The 16,945-nt window shown below is 62.8% G+C and overlaps 1 protein-coding gene across 5 annotated transcripts; it reads right to left on the reverse strand.

Annotated features, from left to right (window-relative positions):
- Nucleotides 1-180: 180 nt before the first annotated feature.
- Nucleotides 181-16,325, reverse strand: TNS2 (tensin 2). Of its 5 annotated transcripts, none has more exons than XM_045873373.3 (29): nt 16,145-16,325; nt 11,634-11,742; nt 11,119-11,156; nt 10,206-10,244; nt 9,851-9,889; nt 9,658-9,707; nt 9,295-9,466; nt 8,959-9,009; nt 8,522-8,644; nt 8,370-8,434; nt 7,429-7,512; nt 6,848-6,960; nt 6,694-6,754; nt 6,344-6,419; nt 5,972-6,101; nt 5,824-5,889; nt 5,637-5,750; nt 4,238-5,446; nt 3,951-4,101; nt 3,234-3,823; nt 3,030-3,119; nt 2,586-2,711; nt 2,298-2,390; nt 2,094-2,171; nt 1,847-1,924; nt 1,271-1,439; nt 1,121-1,189; nt 952-981; nt 181-817 (listed from the first exon to the last, which is right to left on the reverse strand). In XM_045873373.3, exons 1-29 carry the CDS (start codon nt 16,217-16,219, stop codon nt 679-681), a joined length of 4,227 nt encoding a protein of 1,408 aa, XP_045729329.2. In that variant the 5' UTR covers nt 16,220-16,325; the 3' UTR covers nt 181-678. The 5 variants fall into 5 exon arrangements, with proteins under 5 accessions (XP_045729329.2, XP_045729330.2, XP_045729327.2 ...); XM_045873374.3 differs by lacking the exon at nt 16,145-16,325 and adding an exon at nt 14,417-14,497; XM_045873371.3 differs by lacking the exon at nt 16,145-16,325 and adding an exon at nt 13,353-13,572.
- Nucleotides 16,326-16,945: the final 620 nt, after the last annotated feature.

Below are 16,945 nucleotides of genomic sequence, written 5' to 3' on the forward strand. Positions count from 1 at the left end.
CTAGAGGTGGGGGCAGCTGAGGCAGCTTGGACTTGGACCAGTATGAGGCCAGGATGGGGATGGCGTGTGTTCCGTAGACCTGGCTGTGGGCCTGGGATGCCCCCAAGAAGCACAGGTATGCCCCTGGGAGACACAAGGCTTTGACCTTCTCATGAACAAGGTTCGACTTCAACTCCAAAATAATGTTATAGAAATTCTTTATTATTAGACAAAAATAGACTCTTTTTTCCCCCCATTCATGTGATCCCGCTCTGATCTCTCTGCTAAAAGGGGAGGCGGGGGAGGGAGTGCCTTGCCCCCCATACCTCTTCCCCTTCTTCCTGCTGGGCTGGGACCTGCAGCTGGTTGGAGCTGGCAGGCCCTGTTTCCCCTCCAGGGTTGATGTTCTGCAGCTGGGGCTGTCCACATCCCCTCCAGGGTTCACCTGCTGATGCTTCCTCACCCTTCACACGCCCATCTCTGCCATCTGCTCACGTGCAAAGTCATCTCGCGGGCCCACCCAGTTGGCTTTAGCAGGCTGGGGGCAGGGAAGGAGAGCAGTGGCCCAGGCTGATGCCCACTCCCCGGTCCTAAGGGAGGGGGCTGGCTCCTGGGTCTCCTGGGCCTAGGCCGGGGAAGTGAGGACTGTGGGGTGCTGAGAGGTGTGCGGTGTTGACGTGGGCTCTGAGCTTGTGGCCTTCACTTTCTCTGACCCAGAAGGACTTTGGTGATGAAGGTGACAATGGCATTTGCAGGCTGATCTGGGTCAAGCTCTGCAAAGAGGTGACACACGTTCTCCCAGGGGCTTCCCGGCTTCTTGGCCACGAAACCAAAGATCCTAGGGGTACAAAGGCAGGGTGGGGAGGGGGCTCAGCATCCCTTCCACAAAAAGACTGCAGAGCCAGGGCTTGGGAGGAAGGCAGCGCCTCAGACCCTTGGAGGGAAGGGATGGGACTTGTTGGGGAGGCTTACTTGGAGGTGGTCCCGTCGGGGTTGGCCCATCTGCAGAAAGAGAAGAACCGTGAAGAAATGCACCCAGGGTCCAGCTACTGAAGGAGGGCTGGGGCAGGGGACTGCCCGGTCTGCAGGGCCTGACGGGAGCATGGGGCTGTGGGAGCCAAGGGTCGGGAGGGAGGCTCACCTCCGGTCCTGAGGGTCAGTGCTGGAGAAGGTGATGCTGTTCACTGGGTAATGGCGGCGAAAGAAGAGCCTTCAAGGAGGATCATGGGGAAGGTCACAGCCAGAAACGGGGATCCCCAGGGCCCCCAGGGAGTTCGGCACACATACTCACTTCCTTTGGTTGTCTGTCAGTGTAATGCCCTGGGCCGAGACCTTGAAGTGGATGATGGCCGGGGTGGGCTGGGGGCTGCAGCTCAGAGCTGCCGAGCTGGCCCGGGCCACCGCCTGGGGGCCCGTCAGTGACTCTGTCTCCACGGAGGTCAGGTAGAGCACACTGCAGGCTAGGAGGCAGGAGAGGGCTGGAGGAGAGCACCGGCTTCGCCAGCACCCAGATCTGTCTTCCCCTATCCCTCCACACGCCCAGCTTTTGCCCTTTCTCCCGCTACCGCTGCTCAAAAGTCGTTGGAATCACAGGTCACCTGTTAAAAAGGCAGATTCTACAACTCCCCCAGATCTACAGTCAGAAATGCTGGAAAGGGGCCCAAGAATCTGCATGCTAACAAGACCTTCCCCCACCCCCACCAAGATTTTCATGTTCATGACTTTGGGGTCCCTAGACTGAAGACCCCTTCCCACCACCACTACAAATAGGGCCCGCCCACCTCCAGGCCTTTCAGTGCCTCCTGCCCTCACCGGTAGCACCCACCTGGTGCCCAGAGGGAGGGAAGAGGGAGGGGGAGGTCCCTACCGGCACCCTGACGGAGGAGGTCTGCTGCTGTGCTCATGTTGGCGGGCACTGGGGCCTCTGGGGTCTCCTCTAGAGGATCTGAGGGAAATGAGGGCCAACAGGGAAGGTCAGCAGGGAGCCCCATTCTCTAGGCACTGGAGAACTCTTGTTCCAAGGGAAGGCAGGCTGGGAGCCAGGACCTGGGGATGCTGCCTTGGGCTGTGCAGTGGGTGAGGAGAAGCGGGAGGACAGATCACAAGTCACCCACCTTTGCTGGGAATGCGCAGGCAGCAGGGCAGGGACAGTGGGGAGATGGAGTGCTGGGAGACCAGGGCGGACAGGCTGCCTGCAGGGAGAGGTGAGAGAAGCCATGAGGTGCCCCCAGATAGCCCCAGCTCTCCCTCCACCCTCCTGAGACCCTTTGGCCCCCCTAAACCAACCCACTGTAACCTCCTCGGCCCCTGCTGCTCACCAAAGTAGGGCTCACTGGGACAGCCCTTGATCTTCACCCCTTTGGGCCCAGTTTCAATGAGAAAATGGCGGACCAGCTGTTCCAAAGGGTCCCCTGAGGGGAGGGGAGAGGATGGCTTTATCAGATTCTAGGTCCCAGCTTTCTCCCCTGCTGGGATTTTTTCCAGAGCTGGAGAGGTCACTTCCTGCCTCTCCCCACCAAGAAGGGCCATGGCCCACCCCACCTTGTCTTGCCTCTGGTACCTCCCCCGACTCCACTCCCCTTCTCCCTCATTTGGGCATTCTGTACCTTTCCAGGGCTGGGCGCTGGGTGGAGGTGTGGCCACTTTGAGGGCCAGCCCATAGGCTCCTTGGAATGAATGACTGTCCCTGATCAGGAAGGCCCCAGGATCCTTGTCCTTCAGCAGAGCAATGGCTGGGAGGAGGTGGGAGTTTTCACAGTGGCTGATTGAGCCCCACGTAGCCCCTCTCTACCTCTGCTACCCAAGCTCCCTAGGCCTCTCACCCTAACGGCTGTGGTGTTTTGGGGCACCTGGGGATGGAACTTTAGAGTTAAAAGGGCATTGACAGTGTTGAGTCTAAACCTCCTTGGGCCCAAAGCCCGGAACCACCTGCTAGTGAGAGACTCAGCCCAGGTAAACCTGCTGAGACAGGGAGGAGGCCCCAAGGATGGGTTCTTAAGCCAACACAGGGTCCAGGAGGGTGGGAGGGGAGGGGCAGGCTGGCTTCTCACCTTGGTCACGGGACAGGTGTGGTTTGTACCAGAACTTGGACGTATCCTGGACGAACTTGACATTGCTCTGGCTCTCGTGCACAGGGGGCTCTAGGACAGGGAGGGACCGAGTTTGGCCCCAGTGCTTCCCGGTGCCCATGCCATGCCCCTCCTTGGGAGACAGGTTCTCACAAGGGGGTCCCACCCTCCTCAAGGCCTTTATACCTGCGGATTGGGGGACATTATCCGGGAGCAGAGGTGCAAAGGTGACATGGTGACTGGTGCCTCTGGCTGGTGGTGATGCCTGCTCTGAGCCCCAGGGTCCTGGCTGTTGCCCAGGTCCCAGCAAGTGGCGTTTCTCCGGAAGTGGGGGCTGGGTCGGGCCACTGATGTCATAGGAGGCAGCCACGGGGAAGGCAGGCGTGGGTGAGCTCTGGGGCGGCTCTGAGCTGGCCACGAGCCAGGGCATCTGGGTAGGCACAGGAGTGAGGGGGGACCCATCCGGACTATCTGGGGGATCTCGAAGGCCCTGCCAGGGGGCATGGCGGAGGCCAGGCAGCGAGGTGGGCACGGGGCCCCTCGGACTGGCACTGTCCGAGCGGCTCCCCGGGCTCTTCTCCTGAGGCCAATCATTGGGTGACCTGGGCGGGGAGGTGGAGGAGAAGGGGCTAGGGGCCGGAAGCTCCAGCCCGCTTCTTGCTGGCAGCTCGGGAGCCTTTTCAGCGCCTCCCTGGGGAGTGGATGGCAAGGCCTCGCCAGGACTTAGTCTCTGAGTGGGCACCAAGGTGGGGGACGTGGTGTCCTGCCGTCGGGTGCTGCAGTTGGGGAGGGCGGGCCGGTGGTGAGTAGGTTAGTAGGGCTGCAGAGTCCCTGTGTGAGCCGCCCCCACCCCCAGCTTGCAGGCTGCCTCGGTCCCTGGACAGCCCCAGCCCCGCCACGTACCTTTCCTTGCCCTGCACTGGGCTGCTGGTGTGCAGGGGTGTGGAGGGCCCAGACAGGTCAGAAGAGGCACTGCACGGAGCATCACGGGGAGACCGAGGCAGGGTGCTGTGCCTGCTCGGGCCCTCCCTCCAGGATGCTGGCTCAGGTGACTCTGTGGGGAAGGTGAGAACAGGGGCTGTGAGCCAGAAGTCCTTCTGTCCGGCTTAGCGCTCTCTCACTCTGCACCTTCCCCACCATCTTCCAGAACCCTCCTCTTCCCTAGGCACTCCCCACCCCAGCGCCCTCACCTGCAGATGCCAAGGGTCCCGCTGGGGCCAGGTGCCCCGGCATCGGGTACCTGTCCCCTCCCTCCTCCGCAGGGATCTCGTAGCTCAGCTTCCTGGACTGTGGGTAGGGCGGGCTGCCCGGGGATATGGAGCCGGCCCGTGGGGAGTGGGCGCCAGAACTGGAGTACCCTCTGCCCTCGGCCGGAGAGCCACAGCTGTGGGGCACCCGGCCGTACGCCGGGCAGTAACTGGGAACTGCTCCTCCGTAGCTGTAGGTCACCAGGGCAGGGTAACCTGGGTGCCCATACCTGCCCTCGGGGCACACGCCATAGGAGCAGGCCTCATGCCCGTCCTCGCCTGCCTTGGGCGGCTTCAGGCAGCTGTAGTCGGGCAGCGGGCCATGGTGATGCCCGCAGGCAGGCACCAGCAGGGGCAGTGGGTGCCCGGGCCGCACCTGGTGCAGGAGAGGCTTGCCGGCCTCGCCCGCCCACCCCTCTCCGGCCTCCCTCTCCAGCCGCAGCCCATATAGGGCGGCAGTGGGCAGCGCCAGCTTCTCACAGGCGGGGCACGGGCAGAGCGCAGGCAGCCCCGCGTCCTCCAGGATCACCACCTCCCGGTAGCCCGGGGCCCGGTAGCCGAAGTCCGCATTGGCTGGTTTCCCCAGCTCGGGGGGGTAGGGATACGGCCCCTCAGACAGTGATCGGCAGAGGCGCCTCTTCTCCACAGAGGCCTCGGCGTAGCCCGGGGGGTGCCCCTCGTAGCCCCCATAGGCCAGCCGCCGCCTCTCCAGGGTTCCCTCCGGCCGGTAGTAGCCCCCGTTGGGGACCCCGCAGGGCTCCCGGTAGCCCTGGCGGCAGGAGCAGTGGCGGCTGAGGCCAGGTCTGTGGCCCGAGTACATTCCGAGGTGCGGGCCTCCGCCCACGGGGGGCTGCTCCTCGTCATCTAGGATGGCCGTCTCACGGCCAGCTCCCCGGCCCCCACCGGCCACTCCACAGCCTCCCAGGAGGCGGTCTAGCTCCTGCCGCTCGGCAGCCGTCGGGGGCGGCCGCCCAGGGGACTCGGCAGCGGGCTCCGTGGTCAGCGTGGACGAATGGCCAGAGTCGCTGCTGACAGAGAGCATGGGGGGTGGAGGTGGCTCTGGAGAGGGCGCTGGCGGGGTCTGGCGGGGGGTCCGCTGCACCTGGGCATAAGGACTGCCATCCAGAGGTCCCCGGGTGTGGGTCGGGGAGCCTGAGTGGGGAGAGGACCAGGGAGGGAGGGCAAGCAGGGAGAAGGGGGAGAGAGAGAGAGTTAATGAGAGGGGACAGTGCAGGAGACTGCGGCTCAGGGGTGTTTCTCGGGAGGGGGATTCTGCCTGGGAGGAAGGAGTGTGCCCCCCCAAACCTACACCTCCCACCACCCCTGGGCCTGCCCCACGCACCGTCCACACTGTCCTCATGGTGCTGATTGAAGTTCTCGTAGGAGTCCCAGCGCACGGCGGGCTCCGCGGTGTTGTAGTCAACAGAGACTGAAGGCTCATTCCGTGGGGTGTTTCCTGCCGAAGGGCCACCCAGGTGTTGGGGAGCAGGGACACAACCTTTAGTCCTCCCCCAAGGTTTGGCTCTTACCTTTGATCTTTTCTGGGCCGGAGGAGAAGACGAACTCCACTGAGGCTTGGAAGGGGAACCTCTCATCTGCGGGGAGTGGACAGTGAGGAGCCCGGCCCCCTGCCCGCCCTCACCTGGGCTCCAGCCACCGCATCTGTCTCCAACTCACCAGCCCAGGCCTCGTCCAGCTGGTCCTTGGGGAAAGTGAGCCGCGGCCCGTGGATGGTGCACGTGTGGAACTGAACTCGGAACACCAGGGTCCGGTCTGTCCCCCGGCCACCCTTGTGATAGCAGGTCACCTGGATGAGGGAAGGGAGACCGGGGGTCAGGCCCTCCTGTTTACTTACGCCTCCTCTGTGCTTCCACCCTGCAGACTGTCTGGCCACAGCTCTGCCGGGCCTCACCTCAAGGTGACTTCCCCTGCCCAGGGACTAGCTTTCCGCCCTCCAGTCTGCCTTGAACTGATGACTCACCAGAGATTGTGCAGCTGGTGGGATACACCATACCCCTTGCACCCCCCTTCCCAGGATGGCCCCCTCACCATGACATCGCCTTTGAGGAGGAGGGCTGGCTCCAGGCTGATGCAAAGCTGCTGGGGCCCAGGGCCTGCAATGTGACTGAGGAAGAGAGGATGAGGCAGAGGCTGAACCAGAGGCACTTGGGCTGGGGTGGGGGTAGGTAGGATAGCAAGGGTCAGGAGGGAGTTAGGAGACTGGAGTCTGAGCCCTGAGTGAGAGGCCTTTAGCTGAGCATCAGCCTCTCCGTCTGTAAGACGGACACCATGACGGCATACATTTCTGGATACAGTGGCAGGAGCGGGAGGCCCAGATGTCTGGGGAGGCTGGAGGAACAGGACTGCAAGGAGCAGGGGCCTGGGAAGAGAGCACTCACTAGATTCCAGATGTGTAGACCAGTTGCATGGACTGGTAGATCTTGAGGAACGGCTGGAAGCCTGGAGGCGCAGGAAGGAGAAGGCACGTGAGGCGCGCTGAATGGAGGGGGTGGGGGACAGCCCTCCCTGTGGAGCCCATCCCGGCAGACTCACCCGTGCCCGGTTCAAAGGCTGGCAGCACGGGCACGAGGACGTAGTGCAGGAAGAGAGGGCTGCTGTTCATTCTGATGGAGCCAGACAGGAGGCCACTGAAGTAGCTGATATATCTGGTGGGGCGAGTGTCGGTGAGAACATAAGCCCCTTCCTCTGGGGGCCCCTTTGTATCATTTCTACTATGCACACCCCGCGCCCCCCCCCCCCCCCCGGAAGGCCTGCCCTTCTTAGCACTTCCCTCCCATCTTACAGCTCACCGGAAAATTCTTCCTCACATCTAACCTCAGTCCCTCTTGCTGTCTCTGAGATTGGTACTTGCTGGCCCCTCTGCCTAGAATGCTCTTTCCCCCAGATCTCTGCTTCACATGATAGAGATGGGCTCTGACTGTCCTGTAAGTCTCTCTTTATCACAAGCTCCGTGAGAGCAGGGATCTGGTTTGTTCTGAATTCTCAGCATTTGGCCCAGTGCCTGGCACACAGAAGGTGCTCCATTAAGGTGTGCTGTATGAACGAGAGAATCTTGGCCTTGGCGGCCATGGAGGGAGCCGCTCCTGCGGCCCATCCCCACCCAGGCTGCTCACCGGCGCTGGGAGGGCTGCAGCTCCGCGGCCACCTTGTCCTCGCAGAACTTCCTCATGGTTAGTGTGGCCAGTGCCTGGTCTGCCCTGGGGACCACAGGGCCAGTGTGGGGGATCAGGGCCTGGTATCCATCCAGGCCTCCCGCCCCTAATCCCCAGGGGAGGGAGGAGACGTGTGATCCCCCTGAGTCTAGAGGAAGCCCAGAGTGGTGATGAAGAGGACTAAAAACCCCACAGACAGTCACTTTACTAGTTGTTGGACCTCAGGCCAGTGTTCCCTGAGTTTTTAGTTTCCTCCGCTGTAAAATGGGGCAATAAGACCATGTTATGGGTTGAATTGTGTCTCCCCAAAAGATATGTACCTCAGAATGTGACCTTATTTGGAAATAGAGTCGTTGCAGATGGAATTAGTTAAGATGTTATACTGGAGTAGGGATGAGCCCTTAATCCAATATGATTGGTGTCCTTAGAAGAAGAGAAGAGACAGACAGACACACACACAGGAAGAAAGCCACGTGACGACCGAGGAGGAGCTGGAGTGATGCAGCGGCAAGCCGAGGGACACCAAGGATGGCTGGTCACCAAGGATGGCTGGTCACCACCAGAAGCTAGAGGAAGGGTTCTACCCAGAGTCTCAGTGGGGGTGCAGCCCTGCTGACACCTCGGGTTTAGACTCCTAGCCTCCAGAACCGAGGCAACTAATTTCTGTGGTCTTAAGCCACTTAGTTGGTGGCACTTTGTTCCATCAACCCTAGGGATCTGATACAAATCCTCTGCAGGGAACCGTGGTGAAGTACAAGTGAGAAAAAGGAGGTGGAAAGGCCAAGTTGATAGTAAATGGCTCTCTGAACACAGAGGTGGGCTTTAAGGGAGATGGGCTCCTCGAGGCCAACTGGAGGCAAGGTCACTGGGGGAGGGGCCAGTCAGGGGCCAGGGAGCCTCACCCTGCAGAGATCTTGCTGTAGTGCATGTAGGCAGAGACGATGACCCCAAGCTTGCCCTTGCTCCCCTGAGGATAGAGAGAGAGGAATGGAGGGCCAGCTGGGGCCCCAGGCTGAGGGCACCCCAGCCCTGTGAACCCGAGGTCCCAGCCCACCTTGCAGTACAGTACGACCACGTGCTGTGGGTCAGCACTGAGCCACGTCTCCATGGCTTTGCAGATGGAACACAGCTTGTCCAGGGGGGGCGCATGCAGCTCAGGCCAGCCGAAGTCCTGGACCTGGGGGAGGGGGGGTGACGATGGGGGCCACAAGCGAAGAGAGATGGGTGGGGATGGAAAAGGGACCAGGTGTAGGGGTCGGTCGGGGCCAAGGTCAAGGGACTGTTGTTGTCCAAGACAACCAGCCTCAACACTTTCCTCACCAGCACAATGGGTTGATGTCTCCTGCACCATGCTTTGGTGTCTCAAGTAATAAGTCATCTGGGAAAGTGCTTAAGAGTGAAGTAGATGCCCATCGCTACTATTAATAACGAGGAGGCTGGGGGCTTCTAGGGTGGGGGTGGTTCAGTTTAATGGCTTTAATCCCCTCCTACCTTGGGGTTCAGGCGGGTCAGGTCATGTCTTTTCTCTGAAAGGTTGAAGAGCTGCAAGTAAGGGGGGGTTTTAGACGGAAGTGACCTCAAGAAGCGAGGGGCTGTCCCCTGCCGTGACCCTAAGCAAAGTCTTTCTCCCAAACGAGGAGGTCGCTACGGGCCGGCCTAGCCGTGACAGCCCAGAGGGGGCGTTCCCGATCGGCTCCCGCGGCCCCGCCCCCGGGCCCCGCCTCCTGGGGGGCCGCGCCTCTGCGAGATTGGCGTCAGGGAGCAGCTCCGCCCATCTGGGTCTCCCAGCCCTGTCACTGGCTGACAGTGGAACGCCCCGTCCCTCACCAGGTACTTGTCGCGGTGCTTGGATTGCAGCACGTGAGCCAGCTCGCGCAGGTGTCCCCGGTGTCGCTGCTCGTCGGGCCGCGTGGGGAAGGCGGCGGCCAGGATCCGCTCCGTCACGTAAGTGAGGTCCAAGTCCCAGCGGCGCTCCATAAGCGGGTCCAGGCTGAAGCTCCTGGGAGGGGGCGAAGCCTGCGTCAGGCACGGGGGCGGGGCTCCCGGGGGGGCCGGTGGGAGCGGAGGGCGAGGCCTCTGGGTCCCCAGGGTAGGTGGGGCCGCTGGCGGGCGGGGGGCTGCCCCGGAGAGCTTTGCTGGGGGGCGCTGCGCAGGGCTGAGGTGGGGGGCCACCCCGGCGCCCTCACTTACCTGGGCAGAGTGCTGCGCTGCTTTGAGTGGTTAAGAGACTTGGTGGATCCCTGGTGGATGAGAGGTGGATGAGACTGGTGCCCCCCAGTCTAGGCACCCCGCTCCAGAGTCCCCTGAACTTTTGTCCTCAGCCGAAACCTAGGTCCGTACTCCCAGAGCTACCTGCTTCGCCCCCTCCTCCAGCATCACTTACCAGGTGCTCTATGCGCCTCACAGGGGCCGTGTTTCTCCGCTAGAGGGAGATGGAGAAGGAAAAGGGAGGGGTTAGGGCGGGGGCAGGGACCAGTCTGTGCCTGGGGATGGTGGAGAGGGCACGCCAGTGTCCCTGTAGGGGCTGGACTGGGCGAGGGGAGAGGAGTCCTAACCCCCAGCAGGCCCAAGGGCAAGAAGAGCAGAGGGCTCATTTTTTTCCCTCTCCCTCAGGATTACCAACACCCAGAGCAGTCCATTCAAGGTAACCTCCTGGGGGCCCTCTCTGTGGCCACCAGACCTTTGGACATCTCAGCCAGGTTCCTCGCCTCCCCCACTGCATCTCAGAGCACACTCACCAGCTCCGCGGGAGGCAAGGCCTGACAGGACGAAGTCACCTGGAAGGAGACCGAGTGAGGGACTGAGCTCCTGGGGCAATGGACCCTCCTGGGCTTGAGGATGGGGCTACCCCTCAGCTTCAGCAAGGTGGAGGGGCTTTCAGAAGATGGGCGCACACTCCAGCGGAGGTTCCTCTATTTAAGGGAGCCTCCCCTCTGGCCTCTCGGTCCCCCACCCCTGGGCCCCCCACTTGTTGCTCTTGGCTCCCAGCCCCCTGCCCACACAGACCCCCATTCATCCAGCTGCGGGGCAGGAGTTATATATAGAGCAATGTAGGCAGGCCATGGCCAGGAATGGACACTGGCCTCTTTCACCGGGAGACCCCGCCCCTGAGTACACAGCTCCCCCAGGCCAACTTCAAGCCCTGGGACCCCCTGCACTGCAGAAGGAGGACCAGGGAACCTCCTCAGAGATGGGGCTGTCTCAGGTCCCCAGTGGACAGTGGCATTATTTTGTACCTTCTGCCGGGCCTTTTCCAGGGCCCAGGACGAGACCCACACAGGCATCCTGAGGACCCTTCCCCAGAGGGAAGGCACAGCCCATCCGGCTGCCCAGTCTTTGAAATCCTGCTCCCCCCACCCACCCACCCCACCCTTCCTCCTCCTCATTCTCCTCCTCTTCCCCACCCCCACCCTCTCGCCAGCTGCAGCCTGGGCACAGCACCAAGACAAACGCTGTCTCCTGTCCACCGGCCTGGGCCAGCCCTCCAGGGGGTGGAGTAGGGTGGTTCTTAAAGGCCCAGTACAGCACTCTCTCCCACCCCAGCAGGGGTTCCCCAGTGATGAGACGGGTGGAGGGTTGATGCCAGTGTGGCTGGAGAAGCCTGTTTCAGAGCAAGGGACTCTAGTCCCCCTCCCCCAATCAAGCACCCACCTTTGCTTCACATTTTCTGTGTGTTGCCACCTTGCAAACTAGAGAGGGATGGTGCGGAGAAGAGAGAGGTTAGCAGGGGCCTTTTGGGGGCAGTGGAAGGGGTAGTCCTCCCCCCATTTCCCCAGGCCCTGGGACCAGATCTTGGGACTTCCAAGAGTGTTGAGGTGGAGTAGGGGGGGGGGGGCAGAGGCAGTTCAAGGGAAGCATATGGCAGTGGGGTAGTGCTGCCCAGGCCAGGGAGGGAGCGAGCCAGGGCTACGTCCTTGGGTGGGTGGGGGTGAGGAGGGAGGGAGGGTGGGGAGTAGTGGGTCTCCTGGGTTGCGGGGGGTGGGGGGTGGGAAGTGTCTGTCACCGGGAGCAAGGACTGTTTGGAGGGGAGGCAGCTGCCTCTTGGCTCCCGTGTTGCCCAGTCCAGGGGCAGCGGGCTCATGACGATTTGCGTGAGTCTGCCCGCTGGAGTTGTGCGCATGGTGGTGCTGGGCGGAGGCTCTCAGCCACGCGACGGGGCACCTCACCTCTGCATGAGACGCCAGTCCCATCGATGGTCACCTTACACACTGCACAGACTGGCGGCTTCTTCCGGAAGACCTTCTCCCGGAAGCTATGTGGCTCAGCTTTCCTAGGCTATGAGTGGAGGGACACGCCGACAGAGAGGTGTCAGTTCTCGGCGGGCCCGTCTCGGACTGGGCCAGGGTCTTGGCCCTGCACTGGTTTCTTTCTTCCTCAGTCCTGCTAAAGCCCCCACACTCCTAAGACACACTTGGCCACACCTGTTTCTGGGCCGGTGTGGGGCCTGTCCTTGATGGTGTGTGGAACCTGCCACCTTGCGTCACCTCAGCCGGGTCACCTCTTCTCTGAGGAATCACTCAGGCCCTTCCTATGGCCCTGCGGTGTGAAACCCTTGTGGTCACTGCCTCCCCAAGCACTAGGGCTTTCCTCCTGGTTGGGGGGTGCTCTCTGACTTTCCTCTGTAAGGGCTCCCCGTTTCTCCTCCCCGATGGCCTCCCCAGATGAAGGTCCCTGTGGAGAGTGAGCAGGAGGGGGTCCAGACAGGAATGTAGGATGTCAGTCACGCAACACCCAGACTGACGTGACAGGAGTGGCCTCAGCCAGTCCTACTCCCCTGGCTCCCGCTGTCCCCATGCTCCGGACAGCTGACATGCCCTCCTCCCCCTACTGTCAGAACAACATGTTTACTCATTGTGCATTGAGGCGGCAGGCAGCAATTGTGTAAGGAGGGGGTGGTAACGCTGGAGGGACAGGCAGACAGAGGCATGACATGGAGGGAAACAGTTAGCTCTCTTGCTACTTGAGGAGGTCCAAGTGAGACTCCAGCATGGGATGGGGGAGGAGGTGGACCAGATGCCCTGTTGGGCCCCTCCCCACCCAGAATGCAGTGAGGCAGGGATGCCCCATCATGGCCCCCAGTCCCATCCTTCCCACTGTGGGTTCACCTCACTCATCCTCTCCAGGGACCATATGCCTCCTCTCCCTTTTACCCATGTTTCTCCTCCCTCAGGAGTTCAAGTTCCTGCCCGCCCCCCACCCCAATAATATTGTCTCATGCTGCCCTGAGCTGCTGCTTTTGGGGTAAGGCTGAGGAAATATGGGGAAATGGAGTGATAGGCCTCCAGGCCCCCCATCCTGGGGACCCAGGCAGCACTTCTGGTCTCTTGGCTGTCCCGAAGCAGCTGGATTAAACCCCACCTGAACTCTCTGGACCAACCTTGCCAGACCCATTAGGAAAACCGGGTGCATTTTGGCATTAACAGCACGTACAGACGATGTCAGGGGAAAGCAAAGCCCCAGTGTCTAAAGCACTTTTGGGACCTGGCCGCCACCCCCCTCCCTTTGCCACTTCCACCCCATTTCCCCCAAACTTCTTGGCTCAGGGAAGGGGCCTGATCTCTCAGCCCTGCTCCGGGGCGCCGGGGTTGTACCTGGAAAAGTGCTACCCTGCGGTATATAAACCTGAGTGCAGGTGTAGGGGCGAGGATCCCCAGGGTTGGCCTGAATTAGGGCAGGGAAGTTGGAGGAGTCAAAGTAGACACCAGGTTCTGCTCTAGTCCGAACTTCTGCTGCTCACAGAACAGCCCCGGCCCCTCCGGGGAGAGGCAGAGTAGTGAGGGCATGCGGGGCAGGGGGAAGAGGGTCTGGCCCAGTGCTGGTCCCCTCCCCCACTGCCCACACCGCCTCCCCTGCCCCTCCTTGGCCCAGCCGGCGGGCACTCCTACCCTGCTGCTGGCCCGGCTGCTGTCCCTCCTCCCCAAGGCTCTGAGCAGCCTCTCCACGGGGCCGCTGGACTTCATGATGTCCGGCTGCCTGGGGTGCCGACTGCGGGCCTGAACAATGCTGGGGCCCGGCCCGGGGCTTCCTGGAAGCGGCCTGGCGGAGGCAGCTGCTTCCCCTGGGTGGAGGGTAGACTGTCTGGCTGGTGTGAGGAGAAGCCCAGCCCTGGAAGTGGAGGGGAGTGCAGGCGGGAAAGGGGCAGGTCGCTGCTCCAGGAAGTGGGGGGGGGGGGGGGGGAGGATGTGGGGGAGGCCAGGAGATCAGATTCCCAGGATCTACCCTGCTGGGAGTGTCAGCCCAGGATCTTTGGCCCCCCAGCCCCCTGGCTCTGGAGCTGCCCCATGCCCTGGGATCCACCCTATCCAGGGATCTGCAAGGATCCTGAGATCCAGCCCCCGGTGGGGCGGGGTGGGGGCGGGGTGAGGATTTAGGTCTCAGGGCAGGGCTCAAGGGCCAGTGGGGAACACTGTGTCCCCGGCCAGGCCAGCCTCCCAGCCTGAACTCTCAGGCTCTCAGGGGACCTCGGGTGGGGAGGAAGGGGGAGCTGGGAATCACACTGCTCCTGCCAGCCCAGAATCAGGAGTGTATCCTGAGGGGCAGGGAAAATAAATGGAGGGCCAGCTTCCTGCCTCAGTTTCACTGGTGGTGAAGTAGGAAAAGGAGAGCACGCACTGCCTCCCCCTTCCCTCCCATACACGCTGGAAGGCCTGATTTCAGCCACAAGATTGTTCTGCCCACAGGAGTGATCCATTCTCCCGCTCCAGCCCAGGACGTTTGAGGTCTTTCTCCTGAGAGCATCCCAGCAGCTCTGCTCCTGACAGTCCCGTTGCCCAGGCCCCCACTCCTTCGCACCCCTATTCCTTGGCTTCTTCCAGCCAGACCTCCCAGATCCCTAGCCCCTCTTCGCAGCCCTGCTATGTTGGCCCTCCACCCAGGCCCTAGGGCTGGGCCCCGTCTCATTCCCCTGGCCCCCCCACCCCCCCCACCCCTGCCCCAGGCTGAGTACTACCTTCATGGCTCTCCTAGCTCTGCTCTCCCTCCTCAGCAGCTGTCCCAGGGCCTAAGGACTGGACAGGAGGCCCCCCTCCCAACACATACTCCACCCCCCTCCGTGGGCCTCCTACCTCCCTCCTGGGAACATGGCCAACTTCCTGTCCCGGGAGTCAAGGGAAGGAGGTGGATTGGGGCCTTGGAAGTGGGGGGGGGGGGGGGGGAACTAATCTTCCAAAAATATATGGGGTTAAGGGCCAGGGGGTCCTCAGCCCTAAGCCTTGGACAGCAGCCCTTTGACCGGCTGGAGCTGTCACTTGAAAGAATGTGCAAATGTGCCTCCCCTCATTTGCATGGCATTTACTGAATGTACCAGAGCTCAGGCTTCTCCCACCAGGTCTTTAGAGTTGCTTCTCCCTCCTTCATGCCCAAGGGACGGGTCTAATCCTGCCTTCTCTGAGATGAGCCCCCTTATGAGAGCCCACTCGGGACACTTCTTTGGACCTGCCTGGCATGGACCTGGGCTGAGGCTTCGCCTTTGAAGCTCTAATCCTCCTTCCAGGTCAGGAAGTCTGTCCCCAGAGTACCTTGGCCAGGGAGGTAGCTCTGTGGCCAGGCTTGGGCCCCTAGCGTGTAACTGGAGAGGGGCACTGGTTTTGCAACCCACTCCCATCCCATTAACCCTGGCTGGGTCCCAGGGCATTCCAGGCCCCTGGCCAGTGTGGGCAACTGGGTCTGGCCCGGTCCAGTTCGCAGCCAAGCTGCGGGGAGGAGGAGCACTGTGGTGGGTGTGTAGGTTGGGGTGGCCTTTCTCTGCTCCTGTTGCACGCACCTTGACCAGGACCCCTTCGGCATTCTTCTTTCTACACCTGCTGGCCCCAGAGGGGCTGAAAGGTCCCCTCACCTGGTAGTTCCATCTGGGGGACTGACTAACCCCTGTGTTGGGTGGCCAGGGAAGCATGGCTTTGAGTCTCTCTCCCCACTCCCTGGGGCGCCTCCGAAGTGAGATGGAGATGGGAGAGCCAGAGTTGAGAGGAAAAGGAGCTCACCTGGGCAGGGCTGGAATTCATGGCCAGACCCCCTAGGACCCTCGCCCTCCTCCTGCCTCGGACATTCCGGAACCTGTCAATCTCTCCCCCAGCCTGGCCCCCTCTCACTCCGAAGCCTTGGGTTTGTTTGGAGAAACCCCTCCACCCACACTCCCCCTTCCTGGAAATAGCTGTGGTTGGATGAGAGGCTGGGAGCCCAGCCGCGGAGGAGGGATGAGGCCCGTGGAAGGAGAGAGGGAGGAGAGGCGGCATATATGAGTGCGCCCGGAGGGATCTGGAGAAATGAGGGGAGAAGCCAAAGGGGGGCCGAGGAGTGGGGCTGGAAGATCGAACCTCAGTCTCTCCAGAAGTGAAGTAGAAGAGGAAAACCCTCGCACGCACTCTCCCGGGCCAGGCCAGAGTGCGGCCGCCAATTCCCGCCCAGGTCCCCGGCCCGCGTGTGGGGGCAACGTGCGCCCCAGGACGCGCGAGGGCGGGACGGCAGTGTGACCGCGGGCCGCGCCCCGCCCCCTGGTCGGCTTCCCGCTGCCCCGCGCACCGCCGCCCGCCCGCGCCCCGGCCCCCGCCTCGAGAGCGGCCGGCCCGCGGCCCCGCCGCCCCGGGCCGCCCCGCGCCCCCTGGCGACCGGCCCCGGCCCCGCCCGGCCGCCGTGACGCACCGGCCACCGCCCTCCCGCCCCGCGCCGCGCGGCCACTCACCTGCGGGGGGCGCCCGGCGGGGCGGGGGCGCGCCGGGGCGGGGCAGCAGCAGGGGGAGCCCCCGGGCCAGCCCATGCTGCCGGGCCCGCGCCGAGCCGACGCGGAGGAGGTGGAGGAGGCGGGAGCGGGCGCCGCGCTCGCCCGGGCTCCCTCCCGCGCCCGCCGCGCCCCGCGCCCGCCCTCGCTCCCTCCCGCGCTGCTCTCCTCCCTCCTGCCGGCTCCAATCCCCACGTTCCCCCGCTCCCCGCCCCTCGGCCTCCTCCTTCTCCCTCTCGTCCTCCCCACCTTCTGCGGGCGCACGCTCCCGGGGCTCAGGGCGAGGAGGGACGCGGAGGCCGGCGGAGGGGCGCTCGGAGCCAGGAAGAGACCGGGCTGGGAGGGCGTGAGGAGGCGGACACGGAGGACGCACGGACGGGAAAGTCTCCGAGCCCGGGAGAGACTACGCGGCAGGACGCAGCAAAAGAGCAAAACAGAACACGGGAGCCGGACAGACGCAGAAGGAAAAGTGGTCACAGGTCCAGAAGGCATTAGAAACGCTGCAGAGAGCTGTCGCGGCCTCTCTCAGTCGCCCCCTCCACAGGACAGTATTGGGATTGAGCCTGACCCCCAAATCGGGACCCACCCGCGGCCTGGCCTGGGGCTAGCGCCACCGACCCATGGGGCGCCAGATTCAGGTGAAGATGCCTGCTGTCCCTGGTGTCCCCAGTCGCTGGACACCCTTCCCTAGTCCTCTGTCGCAGGGGAGACGTCCTGGCCACCTCTTCTCCCCTAAGGACTCACAGCTGAGGACCTCCACGTCAG

Source organism: Mirounga angustirostris, unplaced genomic scaffold (assembly GCF_029215605.1).
Source record: "Mirounga angustirostris isolate CCGP_5_RB_7025 unplaced genomic scaffold, mMirAng1.0.hap1 SCAF_5, whole genome shotgun sequence".
Classification (NCBI taxonomy): Eukaryota; Metazoa; Chordata; class Mammalia; order Carnivora; family Phocidae; genus Mirounga; species Mirounga angustirostris.